This window comes from Parambassis ranga, chromosome 4 (genome assembly GCF_900634625.1).
Source record: "Parambassis ranga chromosome 4, fParRan2.1, whole genome shotgun sequence".
Taxonomy (NCBI): Eukaryota; Metazoa; Chordata; class Actinopteri; family Ambassidae; genus Parambassis; species Parambassis ranga.
This window is the reverse complement of record NC_041025.1, coordinates 24,038,079-24,056,262: the sequence shown is the minus strand read 5'-3', so window position 1 is coordinate 24,056,262 and position 18,184 is coordinate 24,038,079. Positions and strand designations below refer to the sequence as shown.

The following is an 18,184-nucleotide window of genomic DNA, read 5'->3' as shown; positions in this document are numbered from 1 at the left end:
CGGAGCAGAGGAATGAAGGCAGGGTCACTGCTCTGAACCTCCAACTCCTGATATGACTCTTTGTAATGCAGTTTCATTTCAGAGCTCAAATTTCCTGTTTACACACCCCTGAAGCGTTCCTGTGCTTTTTACATGACATTCTGAGAGTCGTGCTTTTCACTGCGCTGTCTGCTGGCTGTCTGACCTGCCCCCCTGCAGTCACAGTCTGACCTGCTTCCCACTGACCAGCACAGACCCAGTGACCCACATTATGTTTTAATGCATGCACAGGTTTGATTTGATGTGTGCACAGTGCACATGTGAGGGTCCGTACACACATACAGTGCAGTATAAACAGCCACAGTTGTTGTGCAGCTGTGTTCTGTGTCAGTGTGTCAGTCAGCAGACCCTGCAGACGTGAAGCTCACTGCAGGAGCTCTGCGGTCAGATACCTGCACGTGACGGCCAGTTTCATCCAGTTTGTAGCTGCTGTCGGAGCCAAGAGTTAAAAGTGGAGGAGTTGCTGGGTGCAGGGTGGAGGATGGGGGTGGAGGAGCAGGCAGATACAGCAGGTGTTCATATCCCCACTAACTATTAATAGAAGCGCTGAGTGCCGCAGAGATGAGCTGGCACGTGAGATTTGTTTGGTGTCGATGCAGCTCCACATAAAAATACAACAGTTTCTGAACTGCTGCTCACATGTGAGTCCAGCGTGGCCCTGTGTGAGTGTTTGTTTTTACTGGATCTAGAAGACGACAGTTTAAATGTACACACATACACACATCTGATCCATAAACATAAATAAAGTGCGCTCCGCCTCCCCTCTGTACGTCGTCATTGCTCTGTTTTCTGCCTCTCTTCTAGAACATTGAGTTGAAGGTAGAAGTTGAAAGTCTGAAGAAGGAGCTGCAGGAGAAGGAGGAGTTTCTGGACAAAGCGCTGTGAGTATCAGACCTTTCCCCACACCGCTGCTGAAGGGGTTAATGAAATGTATTCAGAGGCGGTCTGAAGCGTTCGGCTGCTTGTGCTGCACAGATTTGTTGAAAAGCCTTCAGGGGAAACCTGACAGAGAACCACGAAAACACTCCTTTCACCGCCAGTTTGATTATTTCCCATGAGTCCTTGCATACATCAGAGCCGGCGCCCTCAGGACCCGACAGACTGCCATCACACGCGAGCCTGCTGGCCTGCAGACTCACCTAGCTATCACAACACGCACTAAGCTCTGAGGAATGCTGTGTATGGACTCGGCACTGAAATGCTTTGGAGGAGGATGAAGAGGCTCTGTGTTCTGGGACGAAGAGGTGAAGAGGCGGTTTGTTTTGAAGGTGGGGGGGGGGTGCGGTGGCAGAGTAGTGCGAGTAAAGGGCAGAGGTGGCGTGCAGTTTGTTGTGTTGCTGAGTCGGGAACTATGCGAGCTCCAGCACCTGTTTGTGCAGCAGCTGTCCGTCCGTCAGCGTATCAGGTTCTCCAACAACCAATCAGGAAGCAGAACCAGGACGTGAACTGGGTTCAGCAGTCTGCAGTATCTGTATCTGTCAGCCCAGCCATCACTGGCTTATAGAGCTGATGAAGTTTTACGGCCTTCTGAAGATGAACCCCGCTAGCTGTGTTGATGTTGTAGCGCCACCAGGAGGCTGACAGGTGTAGCTGAGAGTGGGTTTCTGTTGAACTCACATTCCCATCAGCCTCAGCTGTCTGTGGTGCCTAGGTCCTAATAGATGACATGCTGCACTGTAAAGAGAGAGACAGTCCGTGCAGAACAGAACATGTGTCTGCAGACATGTTATTATTTGATCACTGCACAGATGGAGCAGAGACGCCTTCGTTTGTTGTGCTGTATGTTTAAGTAGGTTAATCAGGCAGCTCAGCACTGTCAGAGTAATGAAAGGGGCTGAGGCTGTGTGTGTTATAAATAAACTGCAGCAGCGGTTTATCATCAGAACTATTAACAGACTGGCCCTCTCCAGGAGTTGAAGCTTAGTGTGACCTGAGCTGTGACAGAACGACCTCGCCATAATAAGCTCCGCCTCCTTCAGGGCACATTTCCCTCAGGAATCTGTGTTTCCTCGCTGAAGACACGACGAAGTTCACGCTGACTTGAACCTTTCTTATAAAATCTTTGTGCTGCACATGCCCCAGCTCGGTGGTATCTGAACAGGGTTCCCTCACTGTGATGACTGCAGGCCTGTTTAAGAATAACTTCCTATAATCCTCCAGTGGTTTCTAATGACTCACACACACGGCCTGCCAGCACCTATCACATTTGTTGGAACTGATGCCGGATCAGATTGTTTACAGGCAGGAAGTGCAGCACGCTATGAGACAGACATGACACCCAGATCCAAGTGAGCGGTTATGAATAAATCATGAAGACGCGGTGAAATCAAATCCATCCATGCCGCGTCCAGCTTTGGACAGAAAAACACATTAAATACTTTAATTAAAGTCTGAGTGAAGATCAGGTGTGACATCACTGAAGGAATCATTTTATTTTGTTATAGATCAACAGCCGAGAGCCTGTCCAATCAGAATGAAGCGGAGCTGCAGCGACGCCTGGCGGAGCGTCAGGAGGAGATCAGCCACATGCAGGAAATCCTGGAGACCAAAGTCCAGCTGCTGCAGGAGGTGCACACACACACTCACACACACACACACACACTCACACACACACTCACACACACACACACACACACTGATGAGCTTTACTGATAAGTCAAGATGACTCATTTCATCGGTTGTTCCGTCCCAGGAGGCCTTGCTGGCGCGAGGCGAGGCCGAGCGGATGGCCTCGCTGGCGGACTCTGAGGCCCAGCGCTGCCTGGCTCTAGAAAGAGAGATGGTGGAGAAGATGGAGGAGAGCGGAGGCTCAGGTGGACGGTCCACCCAGCAAACCCTGACTGACAAAGACAGGCGAGTCATACAGTAAACCCACAATACACACACCAACCCGATGATTTTATACTGTTGTCTAACTCGCCTGTCTGAACGCCACATCAGAATGCTGCACTGACTGAATTAAATTTACATTTTAACTGTAGTCAAGCAGCTAAAAACAGCAGCTGTTCCGACATATTCTGACTAATAAACCACAGAATGACTCTCTAAGGGCTTCTTTTCTGGTTGTCATGGTAACAAGACCTCCCACAGACTGTAAATGAAGACGGACGACTGTGTTACTCAGAGGCATTTTTTTGGTCTTTGACTCCACCTAAACTGCTGATTACTCCATATGCAGGCAAATAAATCTCACTGGTGTACAATGACCAGAGTAACTCTCCACAGAGGACAAAGCTTTGCTGTAAAGTTGGACCTTCTTCGGCAGAGCTCCGACCTCCATCCTGCTCACATCCAGCTTTAATCACTTCAGCCTCTCTGTCTCTCTCTCACAGGTTAATCGAGGAGTTGACACAGCAGAAACGAGAGCTGGAGGTCAAAGTTCACGACCTTTCCTCCTCACTGAAGAAGAGAGGACGAGAAGCAGAGGTATTTCTGCCTCCTCTGTATTTATACCGAACGTATAGCTCAGACTTTAGATCCTGGCTCCAAGTGTGAGGCTCATGTCAGGTGAGCCGGGCCTCAAACTAGCATCATTCTATTTTGAGAGTTCTGGCTCAGACTGCAGGCAGGCTGACACATCGCCCTGTTTTTATACCCACATGTGGGTCAGTGGAACTTTGGAGCAGCTCCACCATGAAGATAAGCTGACAGACCCTGAATGGTCACTTTATCAGCCTGTGTGACAGGGAAAGAGGTGACACATTCACAACCTGCTCAGCAGACAGAAAGGAATGAGTCCACCTGTCTGTCTGTCTGTCTGTCTGTCTGTCCGCCTGTCTGTCTGTCTGCCTGTCCTCTGCCTGTCTGTCTGCCTGTCTGTCTGTCTGCCTGTCTGTCTGTCTGTCTGTCTGTCTGTCTGCCTGTCTGTCTGTCTGTCCGCCTGTCTGTCTGTCTGTCTGTCCGTCTGCCTGTCCTCTGCCTGTCTGTCTGCCTGTCTGTCTGTCTGTCTGTCTGTCCTCTGTCTGTATGTCTGTCTGTCTGTCTGTCTGTCCGTCTGCCTGTCTGTCCTCTGTCTGTCCTCTGTCTGTCTGTCTGTCTGTCCTCTGTCTGTCTGTCTGCCTGTCCTCTGTCTGTCTGTCTGTCTGTCTGTCCGTCTGCCTGTCTGTCCTCTGTCTGTCTGTCTGTCTGTCTGTCTGTCCTCTGTCTGTCTGTCTGTCAGGCCAGGAGGAGCACTGAGTCCACACCAAGCGGCAACCTTCGGGGCTCAAACTTGAAGCCCATGCGGAAGTGTCAAAACTTGTAATTCACGCTGCAACAGCTGGGGGCTGGCTCCAAAAGCGAGTAATTTCCCATAGACTCCCATGTTAAAATGGCCAACTTCACAGCAGAAAAGAACATGTTTACGGCCTGGTACAAAAAATCGCTGTGGTCTCAGATGATAGGTTCTCTTCTAGTGTCAATTGTAGGGGGGGTGAATTTTTTTACAACCCACTTGTTTCAATTGTATTCGGACTTAAAATTACGCATAATTATGGGCGTTGCCGCTTGAGTGACAGACAGTTGACCTATCACAGCGTGAGTTTCCTGCTTCCACGATCGCCCCCCCCCCTAAACCCCGCTCGTGCCCCCCCTCTTTGTCCATATTCGGAGTTTTAGTTGACGTGACGCTGCCAACATGGCGGCGGTCATCACGTCCCGGAACCTCCCACTGAGACTCAAAACGGCTCTTCAGAAACAAACGGGTGACGTCACGGAGGCTCTGTCCATAGTTTTTACTGTCAATGGTCCACACACAGCTGCAGGTAGGACCGGTGCTGCCACCTGCTGTTACCTCAGCTACATTACACACACAGCATGAAGGGACATGAGGAAGACAACTGCTGTATGTGTGTGTGTGTGTGTGTGTGTGTGTGTGTGTGCTGCCCTCTCATCACTCCTGTCCCTCTGTCTAATATTAGGTCAGAGAATCAGGGTCACACACACAGATCAGTCCTGCTAGTGTAGTCTGACTCCACTCACTGACGCCACTTCTAAATAGACACACACACACACACACAGACACACACACACAATCAGCTCAATGTCTGCCACACACACACACACTCACAGGGTTGCATCAACAACAAGTGGGACATTTGAGTGGAGAAAATCAGCAAGGACACGTCTCCTGTCTGCGCTGTCACACTTTCTGCCACTCGGGGGGAAATAAACAGCAGCTGCAGGCTGTCGGCCATGTTTGGCACTCATCTCTGATTAGGATTAATTGATTTTTGATTGTGTGCCTCGCTCCAGTCCATCAGTGTTTGGTGTCGTGACTCCCGGGGCTCAGAGGGTCACACACACACACACACACATCACATGTTAGAGCAGTTGTATCAACAACACGTCCAGCCTGCTGTGATAATGAAAGACGGATGAAGACTGTGGGAGAATGGATGTGTCTGTGGAGAATGACATCACAGACCTGCCGCTTGATTAAAGGGTCATGTGATCATGTGATGCACCCCCCCCCCTCCGACTGTGGGTGGGAGCCCCTGGGAAAAACATGAACTCATTCCACACTGACAGTTTGGGGAATTTAATGAGTGGATGGTAACACACAGAGCTTTTCACCTCACACACACACACACACACACACACACACACACACACACACACACACACACACACACACACACAATAAGTTTAAAAGAATGAAAACCAGAAGAACATGATGATAAAATCCCATAATAAAATATAACAATCTGAAACAGCAATAACTAAAATATGACACAAATAACATTGTTATTTTAATTAATTTCTAATAAAACCTAATAAATCCTCATGTAAGGAGAAGCTGGGACCCCCCCCCCCCCCCTTTTCTGTCAATGGTTCAGTCCAGGCTGCTGACAGAGGTCTCACTCCTACTCAGATTTCAGGGACTGAAAAGGAGACAAAAAGAGATAATAGTATCATAAGGTCATTAATTCCCACACACACATTAACACATCTTTACATATTCTACATGTTTAATTATCCAATTTAATACATAGAAAATATGTGAGTATAAATCAGTTTGGAGTTTCAGTTACTGACAAACGTGAGGAATCGTCCTAATTTCCCTGTAGGGATTATTAAAGTAAAGTCTCATAGGGCCACAGGCTGTAAATACACATGGATAAATCTGAGCAGGCGGCACCGGGCAGGCTGGGTGGAGGCTGACTGAGAACAAAGAGGTGGAGACTTTCTGTCGTTTCCGCGTTGGCGCTATGTTTCTGCTACAGAGTCAGCCATCCTCTCGCTAATAGACGATCTTTGTGTGTCTGTCATCGCTGCCGTGTCGTCTCGGAAGCTGTCGGACGTCTGGCAGCCTCTCCCTCCATCCTCCAGCCTCCATCCTCCACCGTTTAACGGCTCAGGACGCCGCCGGTGGACAGACGAAGGGACGGGGCTCAGACAGACGCCGGAGAGTCCACACACATCCGAACGACGAGCAGCAGAGGCTCGGTATTTTCCGTGTTCGTGTCGGAGTGCGGGCGGCGGCGGCGGTGAGATGCTGTCATATGAAGAGAGCGACTGTAAAGAAAACAGGACGCGGACTGACACCGCGGAGGAAGTGAGAGTGTGACTCGTCCACATCCGCCCTGCTGGAGGAGCACTGCGCTGCTGCTCATCACCAGCTGACCCACTTCTGTTTCTGGATCTAAGGGACGCTGAAGCAGAACCTCAGCTACAGCTGCGGTCTGACGTCACTCACATGCCTCACCTGTGTGCTCAGGTGTTGTTGTGATGCTGGATGTGGTGAAGATGAAGGAGTCCTGCAGGATCTGCGCCAGAGAGCTCTGCGGCAACCAGCGCCGATGGATCTTCCACCCGGCCACCAAGCTCAACCTGCAGGTGCTGCTGTCCCACGTGCTGGGCCGCGAGCTGACCCGGGACGGCCGTGGGGAGTTTGCCTGCTCAAAGTGCGCCTTCATGCTGGACCGCATGTACCGCTTCGACACGGTGATCGCCCGGGTGGAGGCCCTGTCCCTGGAGCGCCTCCACAAGCTGCTGCTGGAGAAGGACCGGCTGAGGCAGTGTATCGGAGGCCTGTACCGGAAGAACAACGCGGAGGGCGTCTGGGGTGGGGTCGAGGCGGAGGCGGAGGACTCTCCTGTGGTGGATCTGTCAGCGCTGCAGGATGTGAGATACTCGGACATGATCCAGGATGATCTGGCGTTCTCCGTGTACGAATCATGGGCTGATAAGGAGGACCCCGCCCTGGACCACCACCACCACCACCATTGCACAGGAGCGGACTCCCTCTCAGGCCAGAAGCCGAGGCGGTGCCGGGGCTGTGCGGCGCTCCGTGTCAATGATTCAGACTACGAGGCGGTCTGTAAGGTGCCCAGACGGGTGGGGCGCAGGAGCACATCCTGTGGCCCGTCTACCCGCTATTCAACAGCCACTCCAGGGGTGGAGGATGCAGCCAGAACCACGGCAGCGTCTGAGGCCACAACTGTCACCCTGGAGTCTCCGTCAGCTGGGATGGAGACTGATAAGACCACGTGTGAGCAGAGGACTCCCAGCCCTACATCATCCGTCGAGTCTCTTGACACCACCGTAGACGCCCTGCCTGCAAACCACAAAGAGACAGAGGAGGCGGAGCCGCAGGATGCTCCACCAAGACCGGACACTCTGTGGGACAAACCCACAAGTGAGAGCCTCCTATCAGGGCTCGAGATGATGCTGGGCCTCCTGCGGGGCTGGGAGTACCGGCCGGTGAAGCCTCAACGGGGCAGCAAGCTCCCGGTTCTGGTCAAAGCCAGACTGGAGCAGGGCCACTCTCTGCAGCTGTCTGTCCCACTGAGGTCGCCCTGCGGAGGGGCGGCAGACTGCGAGCTTTACCCCCACCAGACCGTCCCAGAGATCGTCTTCTCGTCCCCCCAGCAGGAGCTGCAGGCGGAGCTGGCAGAGATGGAGGAGGAGTGGATGGACGATTACGTTCAGTGCGGCCCGTTTCGCTTCCAGCAGGTAGAAGCCACGGATACCGGCCGACCTTTGACCTCAGCTGATCCAGCTGTGTAGATTTCACAGGTCATTTCTGGGCCTTTCCTTTCCTGGCAGCGCCTCATGCACGCCGCTCCACTTCAGAATCCTTCCTTTATAAACAGGAAACACAGACTGGCCTCGACCCAGTGAAACAGGATAAACTCTGAACATCTGTCTTTCAGCACAGTGATTTAACCCTTTAGCATCACAAAGATTTGTATCTGTTTGAAAACGAGTTAAAGCGAAGGCTCGGAGTTTGACTCCGCCTCTAAACGAGGTCAGGGTTCTCTCTGGATTTTCTGTCTTGCTCGTCTCCTTCACCGCAGACACACTCGCTGCCTTCATTACCCTCTTGGGGGGGAAGCATAGATACCCCTCTTCATCGGTATCCTAGCAACCCATCCATTACCACAGAGACAGTCTCTAAGCGCTGCAGCCGTCGCTCCGTGTGAGGCTCTGTCTTCATCCTCTGTCTTTATCCAGCTTCATAACTTCTTTTGTCATGTTAATGTTTGAATGTGGCTCCGCCTGCAGAGAGAGGAGGCTCTTACAGTCTGCATAATGTGCTGCTGTGCAGCGACAAACAAACACCCCTCGCTGACTGTGTGTGCTGTCAGTGTGTGCGATGGCTCAACAAATAGCTTCCTGTCCTGAGGGTCAGGCAAAAAGAGTAGAGTTCATAAAAATGTCTAAAACTGGCGGATGCATTTTAAACTGCATGTTTGTTGCATGTAAAGCAGCAACAACTGTCTGTCTTTAAGCCACTGAGACATCCTGTGCTAACAAATCATCACATCAAACCAATAGCAGCTGGTGTTAGTGACAAAGGAGACATTCAAACACTAAAATCAACAGGAGCAGTGCTAACTGCAAGGGCCAAAGGATGGACTGGGCCTAAGGCAGGGATTATAGTCTGTCTACTTCCTACTTCACATGGGTTCAGTAGCTAGTGGATGAAATGGTGGATAAATGGACGTCTATGCAGAGCGTGCGTTCACCTGCTGATGACAAATACAAATATATTCTAAAAAGACAAATTCAAAGGTCAGAAAACTGAAACGTGAGTCAGAATCAGAAGAGAGGAGGATTCTGACTCATCTGACTCTTCTCAGAGGAGAAGAAGAGGGAGACAGGACTGAGAGGATGAAGGAGAGAGAGGGGAGAAGAAGAGGGAGACAGGACTGAGAGGATGAAGGAGAGAGAGGAGAAGAAGAGGGAGACAGGACAGAGAGGATGAAGGAGGGAGAGAGAGGAGAAGAGGGAGACAGGACAGAGAGGATGAAGGAGAGAGAGAGGAGAAGAAGAGGGAGACAGGACAGAGAGGAGAAGAGGGAGACAGGACAGAGAGGTGGAGGTGGTTTCTCCACCTTTAAGGCCTGATAGCTAACGGCTGAAGTAAAGCTGCACTCAGAGATCTGACTGTTCTATGAGGAACATGCGGTTCTGTCAGGTCCTGCAGGGTTCATGGAGCTCGTCCATGTAGAGTAGGTTAATCAGCATGTTGAATGTTGTCAGGTTTTGTTTTGGGACTTTTCATGCTGAGTTGAAGCAGCTGCAGAAACGGCTGCATGCAGAGCTAATGATGTCTCAGAGCAGAGTGACATCATTACACACTGCATAAAAACACAAACAAGGAAGTCAACAACATGCTGCTATGGCAACGGCAGGAGGAACCCATCCAGCAGCAGGCTGACATCACTTCACACACACACTGATGTGACGGCTCTCTGTGTTTTTCAGCGGCTGATCGACGAGCAGCAGGGTCAGCTCAGTCAGTATGAGAGCACAGCAGGTCAGTGTGTCGGCGAGCTGCAGAAGGCCCAGGACCAGGTCCACTCCCTGCAGGCCAAGATCAGAGAGAGTGAGAGCAGGAACCAGGTACCCATATCGGCCCTCTGTGAATCCAGATCCACACCATGTGTATGTGTTACACAGAGACTGGATTGTGTGTTGGTGTTTGCAGAAACTGCAGGAGCATCTCAGCGAGATGGAGCTGGAGCTGCGGCTGGCCCGAGAGGAAGCCCAGCAGCAGGAGAGAAACATCCAGAACATCAGCGACACTGTGAGCTCCAAGGAGGAAGAGGTAGGAAGAGAGGAGGAGGAAGAGAGAGAGAGAGGGGGACAAAAACACAAAACCCTCAGACTTCAGTGCCCTGTGTGTGTGTGTGTGCAGGCTGCAGAGCTGTACCGGGTGATCGAGGAGCAGAATAAGATGCTGTGTTCTCTCAAAGACCTCGCCAACCGCCACCAGCTGCAGCAGCTGCAGGTTCGTGCACACTGACACCGGCTGTCCCCAAAGTAAAGCTTCTCTTCAGCTAAAACCTGGTCTGTCTGCAGGCGTCCGGGGCGGAGACTCTCCGAGGTCAGGGCGAGGTCCTGGCGCTGCAGGCCTCTCTGTTCCAGGCTCAGCTGGAGCTTCAGGCCGGCCAGCGGGCGCAGCGGCAGGCAGCAAGAACTCAGGAGGACCTGAGCAGGTCCCTGGAGAGGCTGGAGAAGGACCTGCAGGGGGCGCTGCAGCACAGGAGGGACAGCGAGAAACACAACCAGGTGAGGCAGGACAGCGAGTGTGTGCGAAGCTTGCGTCTTGACTCGCTTTAATTTCCCCTGTTGTGTGTGTGATGCTCAGGAGCTGCAGCTGGTTTTACAGACGGCTCGTTCAGCTCTGCAGGAGAGAGAGGAGCAGCTGAGAGAGGGCGAGCAAGAGAGACAGAGGGAGAGGGAGAAGAGCGAGAAGACCATCAGAGAGCTGAGGACGTCCCTGCAGACCAAAGAACAGCTGGTGGAGGTCAGACACACAAACGACACAATAAACAAGCTGTAAACAAAACAAAGCTGCAGTTCCACTGACTGCCACTAGCGGGCTCCTGTGTGTGCTGACTCTGTCTGCCTCCATCAGGACTACTCCGAGCTGCTGGAGGATCCAAAGGAGAGGAGAGACTCCCTGCTCCAGAAACTCCGCCAGCGTATACAGGAGAGAGACCGCGCCCTGGAGGTAAACACACACACACACACACACACACTCAGACACACACACACACACAGACACACACACACTCACACACACACTCAGACACACACACACACACACAGACACACACACACTCAGACACACACACACACACAGACACACACACACTCACACACACACTCAGACACACACACACACACTCACACACACACTCAGACACACACACACACACACAGACACACACACACTCAGACACACACACAGACACACACACACTCAGACACACACACACACACACAGACACACACACACACTCAGACACACACACACTCAGACACACACAGACACACACACACACTCAGACACACACACAGACACACACACACTCAGACACACACACACACACACAGACACACACACACACTCAGACACACACACACAGACACACACACACACTCAGACACACACACAGACACACACACACACTCAGACACACACACACACACACACACACAGACACATCTGCCCTGTGAGCTCCATGTGTTCGTCCCCACAGCGAGCAGTGGATGAGAAGTTCTGCTGTGTGGAGGAGAAAGAGGAGGAGACTCACCGGCTGCAGCTGCTGCTCAGAGAGAAGGAGAGAGACCTGGAGAGGCAGCGCGTGGTGCTGGCTAACAACGAGGAGACCATCACTGTACGAGCACACACACACACACACACCTTTAACTGTTCTTTGCCTGCTCCTGACATTCTGTGTGTGTGTGTGTCAGAGTCTGGAGGTGCTGGTGCGAGGGAAGAGTCTGGAGTTGGAGCAGGTGAGTGAGGCTTGGAGGAGCCTCCAACAGCAGCAGCAGGGCAGCAGTGAGACCCAGAGCCGCGTCCTGAGGGAGCGGGACGCCATCATCGGCCAGCTGCAGGTGGCGCTGCACACCCGCACCCAGGAGGCGCAGGTACAGAGAGCAGACGGACAGAAAGCAGGTCCGCTGAAACCCAGGAGGGTTCTCATGTCTTCATGTTTGTCTGCAGGATCTGCGCTGCTCGCTGCTGGCTCAGGTCCACTCCGCTCCTAGTGAGGTCCTGGAGGAGCTCAAGGTCCGCCTCCATCTAAAAGACCGCCTCTTCCAGGAAGTACTGGCTGACCGTACCCATCAGGCCCAGGAGCATCAAGAGCAGGTCCAGGATCTGCTCAGAACTATCAGCAGCAGGGACCAGTACATCCAGGTAGGGCAGAGGAGCAGAGTCCAGACCCCGACCAGGAAGGTTGTGCAGAGAATCTGACTCCACTTTGTGTCCATGCAGGACTCTGCGACGCGGCTCGGCGAGGTGATGACGGAGCAGACGTCCAGGCTTCAGGAGCTCCGCAGGCAGCTGAGCGCAGGGTTTGGGTTAAAGCCTGATTCGGGATCAGCGGAGCTCCAGGCGGTGCAGGAGGAGCTGCGTCTGGCTCTGAGGAGGGAGAAGGAGAGCCAGGAGCTGAGCAGGGGTCAGGCTGCCAGGCTGGAGACCCTGAGCAGGACTCTGCATGTGAAGGAGGAGGTCCTCAGGGTCAGTGTGTTCTTATTGAGAACAATGTTAGTGTTTGTGTGTTTTTTGTAATAATTGATGGTCATTTGTGTGTGTGTTTAGGACTTCCAGAGGCAGATGGTGGATCCTTCAGACCTCCCCCTGGTGGAGCGACTGACGCAGGAGCTCCAGGAGTTGAGGGAGAGCCTGGTCCAACAGGACGGCCCTCCTGTCAGAGGCCCCGTTCTGGGCCGTGACCGGGCCGCCAGCAGGCCGCCCGAGTTTGGAGGTGGGCACCAGAGAAGCATGGGACAGTATCTGTAACAACAGGTGCTCCTGCAGGCAGCAGGGGGCGCCGGTGTGACTCACTGTGGTGGTGGTGGTGGTGGAGCGCTTTGTACTAACTCATCCTTTAACAGTTTGGTGTAAATACTAACAGCTGCTGACGGCTGCTCGCTCGATGTTCCACAAAACACATGCAGATGATCTGACACTTCACAAGACACAGATCCTCAGTCATTGAAAGATGAACAGGAACATACAACAAAAACATCATCAGTGTGTTTGATGACCAAGCAGAGACAGAGGAATGATTACAGTGACAAACACTATAAACCAGTCATTACGATGGTCCTCACTTCAAACATCTTCAGCCTCTTTAAAATGTTTATTTAAAAGCTTCCTTCATGTTTAGTGCAGTATTTGTGACTTTGCACTGGTTTAGCTGCTTTTTATATATAAAGTAAAGTATGGCCTGATAATGCATGAGTGTGAGTAGTGTGTGCTTCTGGGGGTTTGATGAAAGTGTGCAGCGTCACTCTGATTTCTGTCTGATTTGAACATCCTGACGATGAACACGCTGGACCACAGTGAGTATGGAGGATCTGTCCTCTCATAGCACTGAGGAGTGTGTCTGCACAGAGTCGCTGTGAGACGTCCCGTCCACAAGCATCCAGACATGTTTCATAATAAATAATAAAGCTGCAGCTCCTGTATGGAACGTATCTGTGATTTTGAAAAGGTCTTAAAGGTCGGGGAGGAGGTCTCACTCTGATGCACTTTCTGTTAAATCAGTGTAACTTCTCTTTACAGTCCGATAGCAACCGATTAGTTCGGCAGTTTCTCTTTAAAACGAAGAATATGAATCATCTGAAGCTATAAAACATAAAAACATCATCAGTCCTCCGGGTGGACCCTGTAGGAGTATTGGCTGGTTGTCACTCTCTTCCTGCTCTGTGCACAGAGAGGTACGTGTATGATGGCCGAAGCCACAGACCGCAGCTCGTCTTCAGGTGATGTGCGTCCATGTGGTTGGAGGCGTGGCTTCAGGGTGAGCTCCGAGAGAAAGGGGCGTGTGTTTACTTTGAAATCTGACTCTCACTGAGTTTTCAAAACCTCCTACCCTACCTTTAAGATTCCATTTTATCCCCTCTCACATGGAAACACACATTGATTCAACACTATACCTCTACACACAAGGAAAGCACAGAGTCCAGTGTGAGAGGACACACACACACACAGCACTGAATGATGTGATCACGTTAAATGAAAACTAAAACCTGCTTGAATACATTTGTTCAATTCTTTTAAAAGTTTTTATGTTTTTATATTAACAAAAGAACGAGGCAGAACAAAGAACAAAGAATGAAAGTAAAGCCTCCAAACATCAGCTGTGATCACATGACCTACAGCATCAGTACATATCCTCACAGGTTAAATAGGAACTGATGCTCAGACCTATAAATATGAGTTTAATGCTCCTGCATCAATCTGCTGCCTCACTCCGAACATTAACCCTCGCCCCGCCCTCAGTTCACACACACACACACACACACACTGACAAAGTAAACACATTTTTAATGTTTGGGTTTTGTGTGTTTATGCAGCCGAACTGAGCTCTGACGATGAAGACGAGGCCGAGGATGACCTGAACAGCGAGTACACTGAGAGTGTTGATGAAGAGGAGGCTCAGGTATGCACACACACCTGATTTCACACCCTGAGGACAGCTGATGTGTGACGTGTGTCGGTCTGTCTGCACAGAGCTGTGGCGCTGCTGGAAAGTCTCCGTCTCAGGACCTGTTGGTTGACGGCCAGGGCCTGATGGAGGTCAAACAGCTGGTGGAGCAGAAGCGGGTGGTGGAGAGAGAGCTGGGGGAGCTGAAGGTGCAGCTGGAGAAGGCTGGATTCTCCTCACTGTCACAGATGAGGTCAGAAAACTGCTCCAAATACTCAAATGTGGATTACTCCACCACAGAAAGTAGTCCTTAGGAAACATACTGAATATCACGCCTTCAGTTCATTATTTGACCACCAGAGGGCGAGCAGTTCTAACCAGCCACTCGTCCTTCTGTTTAAAGGAAAGCTTTGTTCAGCCTGCAAGCCGAGAACCAAGACCTGAAACTGCAGCTGACTGAAGGGCTGCAGGCGGACAGGAAGCAGAGTGATGCTGAGCAGGAAGAGGAGGAGGAGGAGGAAGAGGAGCTGGATGTGACCATAGAAGGAGAGGAAGAAGAGGAGGAGATCTCTGAGCTGTGGGACACCTGGGACGGAGAGCTGTCTCTGTCTCAAACCAGGATCAGTGACGAGCAAAGGAGTCCGAGAGCCGGCGGACCCGAGTTCAGCGGCTCCTCACAGGTGAGACGACGACAGCGTTTCTGTCAGAAAGGGTCAAGAAGTTAGGAAAGCCACTGTAAATGCATCTTCTTCTTCTAACCCAGGACGAAGACGTGTCCAGTGATGCGTCCACCGGCCGTCAGCAGGCGGCTGCGTCCTCTGTGACGTGTGAGAAGACGGTTCGTCTGCAGCAGAGGAGCAAAGAGCTGCAGGAGAGGCTGATGGTGTCCGAGGCCACGGTGCAGGCTCAGGCCGAGCAGCTGAAGGACTACAGGGAGCTGCTGAGTGAGCGCACACATGCATGCACACAGACACACACACAGACACACATACACACACACACACACAGACACACACAGACACACACACACACACACAGACACACACACACACACACAGACACACACACAGACACACAGACACACACACAGACACACACACACACAGACACATAGACACACAGACACACACACAGACACACACACACACAGACAGACACACACACAGACACACACACACAGACAGACACACACACAGACACACAGACACACACACAGACACACACACAGACACACACACACACATACACACACACACACACACACACACACACACACACAGACAGACACACACACAGACACACAGACAGACACACACACAGACACACACACACACACGCATATACACAGATAAACACAGCATTTAAATGTCAATGTGTTTTCAAAACTTTGTCCTCTTCTTTTACTTCATCCTCCTCTTCCTCCTCCTCCTCCCTTGGTCTTCTTTTCTCCCTTATCCTCCTCTTCCTCTTCTTCCTCCTCTTCCTCCCTCATCCTCCTGCAGCAGAGACAGCTGTGCAGCAGGACAGTAAGCAGATCCAGGTGGACCTGCAGGATCTGGGCTATGAGACCTGCGGCCGCAGTGAAAACGAGGCTGAGAGGGAGGACACCAGCAGCCCAGGTCGGTCTGAGTCTGTGTGTCTGGAGGACTCTCAGTTTAAACTAATGATGGATGATCTGTAAATATTCAGTGCTTAGATACATATGTGTGGACTTGATAGAAACACCAGGGGGCAGCGCTGACACATGAACACTGGAGTAGACTTGTGATGCAGCTGCTGAACCTGGAGGATCTGACTTCCTGTTTGTTCTCCCTGACAGAGTTCGACGACCTGGAGATGTGCACGTCTCTGGACTGCGGTTCTCAGTGGTGGCCTGCCAGCAGCAGCAGCAGCACCAAAACCACCACCCAGAGCTCCGCTTCTGGAGACGAAGTCCTGTCCCTCCAGCGGCTCGTGGAGGACCTCCGCTCGCAGCTGTCCCGCTCTCAGGGAGTGATCCGTGGGCTGCAGAGCCGCCTCCGCTCCCTCTCCACCTCAAGCGACTGCGGACCCCCCACACCTCGCAAGGTCAACTGGTCCTTCCAGGCCTCACAGAGTGGGGCGGAGGATGACGAGGGCTGGCAGTCATCTGACGGAGGGGCTCTGGCCTCACCCCATCACCCTCACCCAGACAAGGGGCTGCAGGAGCTGGTGTCCCGTGTGGACGCTCTGGAGGACCAGCTGAGGAAAGGAGGCAAGAAGGCGGAGGATGGGAAGTCTGCCACCTGGCCGGGGTACGAGTCATTTTAACCCTTTGTTACTCCCTCCTCCTTCCTCCTGACAGTACATCTGACACGTCGCAGTCTTACACCTCCAGGTTTTAGGTGGTTTGCTGCACATTTGAACCAGATTCTTCATGATTTGAACTGTTAAACCTGCAGCGTCCGAGCCTCACAGCGCCACAGTCTGAGCCTCTCAGCGATTGATCCATCCTCAGTCCATTAATCACTGCAGGCATTAAACACGCTGTCACTCTCCCTCAGCATCAGGCCCTGTTAATCAAGCCTAACGCAGATGTTTTTATGTAAACTCTGCTGCCTGACGGTCTGAAGGGGATTAACTGACACGAGGCAGGAACACGCTGTCCCATTTACTGTGTATGGACAGACTGTATAGCAGCCGTACAGTCAGGCTCAGCTAGAGTCAACACACACGTGTGACAGATCTCCTCCGGCAACATGGACGCCCACACAGAGTCAGAGAGTACAGAGGGTCTGAAGCAAAAACGTTCAGCCTCAGGAGAACCAGGACAGAACCAGAACCTGCTCCATCCAAACACTTTCCTCTTCCTGTCACATGATCAGTCACAGTGTTCTCATTGGTCACCACTCGTCTGTGTGAACAGCTCCATCATGTCTGCAAAACCACACACCACACATGATGCATTCAGGGACCTTTGGGAATTCAAAGTCCAGTGATTCTGACTGATAAACATATAATATGTCTAATTTTGTTTTTCTCTAACACGCGCTCATCCATCTCGTTTCTGCAGGAAATTCGACACGCTCATCAAGGCTCAGGCCCGAGAGCTGTCCCACCTCCGCCAGCGGCTGCGGGAAGGTCGTGGCGTCTGCAACATCCTCACTCAGCACCTGGGAGACACCACCAAGGCCTTCGAGGAGCTGCTGAGGGCCAACGACATCGACTACTATATGGGCCAGAGCTTCAGGGACCAGCTGGCTCAGAGCGGCGCTCTGGCACAGCGAGTCAGCGCAAAGATCAGCGGACGTGAGTCATGTGCTTTCATTTGATTAAACCGGGGTCTAATTAGTTAATGACATCAGTGCCCTTTGTTTGTTTTCAGGAGATCACTGTGAGGATCCAGATGAGAAGACGGAGCTGCTCGCCATCCGGTCAGTGCTCATCAGCCGCTTCCTGTGTGTGTGTGTTTTGTCTGTGAGTTACGGGGCGGAGTCGAGTCCTGCGTAATAACAGGCTGCATGTTGGAAAGTATTGGTGTGTGTGTTTCCTCGGGGCACAATTATCCGATGATCGGTCTGTAATAATGAGCCGCCTCAATAATGATGGAGCGACGGATGCTGGATGCAGCCAGGACACTGATGAGGTTCCTCAGCTGGCTCCAGTCTGCTCCCTCCAGCGCCTCGTTCACTCAGAGACGCCGCTGTGATGTCACTGCATCACAAAATTCCAGCGGCATCACATCCCTGCGGGGCAGAGCTGTGATTGGGCCACCTCCGTCCCACTGCTGCCACCGCTTCATCCAG

General features: G+C 52.0%; 2 protein-coding genes across 9 annotated transcripts in view; both read left to right on the top strand.

The window, feature by feature from the left end:
* The window catches only part of pde4dip (phosphodiesterase 4D interacting protein), a 66,718-nt gene that overhangs the window by 35,565 nt on the left and 12,969 nt on the right, over positions 1 to 18,184 (top strand). For all 8 annotated transcript variants that reach the window (XM_028402993.1, XM_028402992.1, XM_028402990.1 and 5 more), the window contains 23 exons: positions 844 to 920; positions 2,484 to 2,607; positions 2,732 to 2,892; positions 3,372 to 3,465; positions 9,733 to 9,870; positions 9,956 to 10,075; positions 10,166 to 10,258; positions 10,330 to 10,539; positions 10,619 to 10,777; positions 10,889 to 10,984; positions 11,517 to 11,654; positions 11,731 to 11,910; positions 11,987 to 12,181; positions 12,260 to 12,505; positions 12,587 to 12,752; positions 14,350 to 14,435; positions 14,507 to 14,673; positions 14,824 to 15,100; positions 15,184 to 15,364; positions 15,923 to 16,039; positions 16,240 to 16,693; positions 17,452 to 17,687; positions 17,764 to 17,812. In XM_028402993.1, coding sequence (XP_028258794.1) covers positions 844 to 920; positions 2,484 to 2,607; positions 2,732 to 2,892; positions 3,372 to 3,465; positions 9,733 to 9,870; positions 9,956 to 10,075; positions 10,166 to 10,258; positions 10,330 to 10,539; positions 10,619 to 10,777; positions 10,889 to 10,984; positions 11,517 to 11,654; positions 11,731 to 11,910; positions 11,987 to 12,181; positions 12,260 to 12,505; positions 12,587 to 12,752; positions 14,350 to 14,435; positions 14,507 to 14,673; positions 14,824 to 15,100; positions 15,184 to 15,364; positions 15,923 to 16,039; positions 16,240 to 16,693; positions 17,452 to 17,687; positions 17,764 to 17,812 — 3,764 coding nt within the window. The remainder of the gene's footprint in view (positions 1 to 843; positions 921 to 2,483; positions 2,608 to 2,731; positions 2,893 to 3,371; positions 3,466 to 9,732; positions 9,871 to 9,955; positions 10,076 to 10,165; positions 10,259 to 10,329; positions 10,540 to 10,618; positions 10,778 to 10,888; positions 10,985 to 11,516; positions 11,655 to 11,730; positions 11,911 to 11,986; positions 12,182 to 12,259; positions 12,506 to 12,586; positions 12,753 to 14,349; positions 14,436 to 14,506; positions 14,674 to 14,823; positions 15,101 to 15,183; positions 15,365 to 15,922; positions 16,040 to 16,239; positions 16,694 to 17,451; positions 17,688 to 17,763; positions 17,813 to 18,184) is intronic.
* LOC114434088 (uncharacterized) lies at positions 6,225 to 8,577 on the top strand. The gene has a single exon (XM_028402997.1). The coding sequence runs from the start codon at positions 6,748 to 6,750 to the stop codon at positions 8,026 to 8,028; it is 1,281 nt and encodes a 426-aa protein (XP_028258798.1). The 5' UTR covers positions 6,225 to 6,747; the 3' UTR covers positions 8,029 to 8,577.

What these genes read in the sequence shown, in the direction of transcription:
- LOC114434088 (XM_028402997.1), top strand. Translation starts at nt 6,748, where the DNA reads ATGCTGGATGTGGTGAAGATGAAGGAGTCCTGCAGGATCTGCGCCAGA.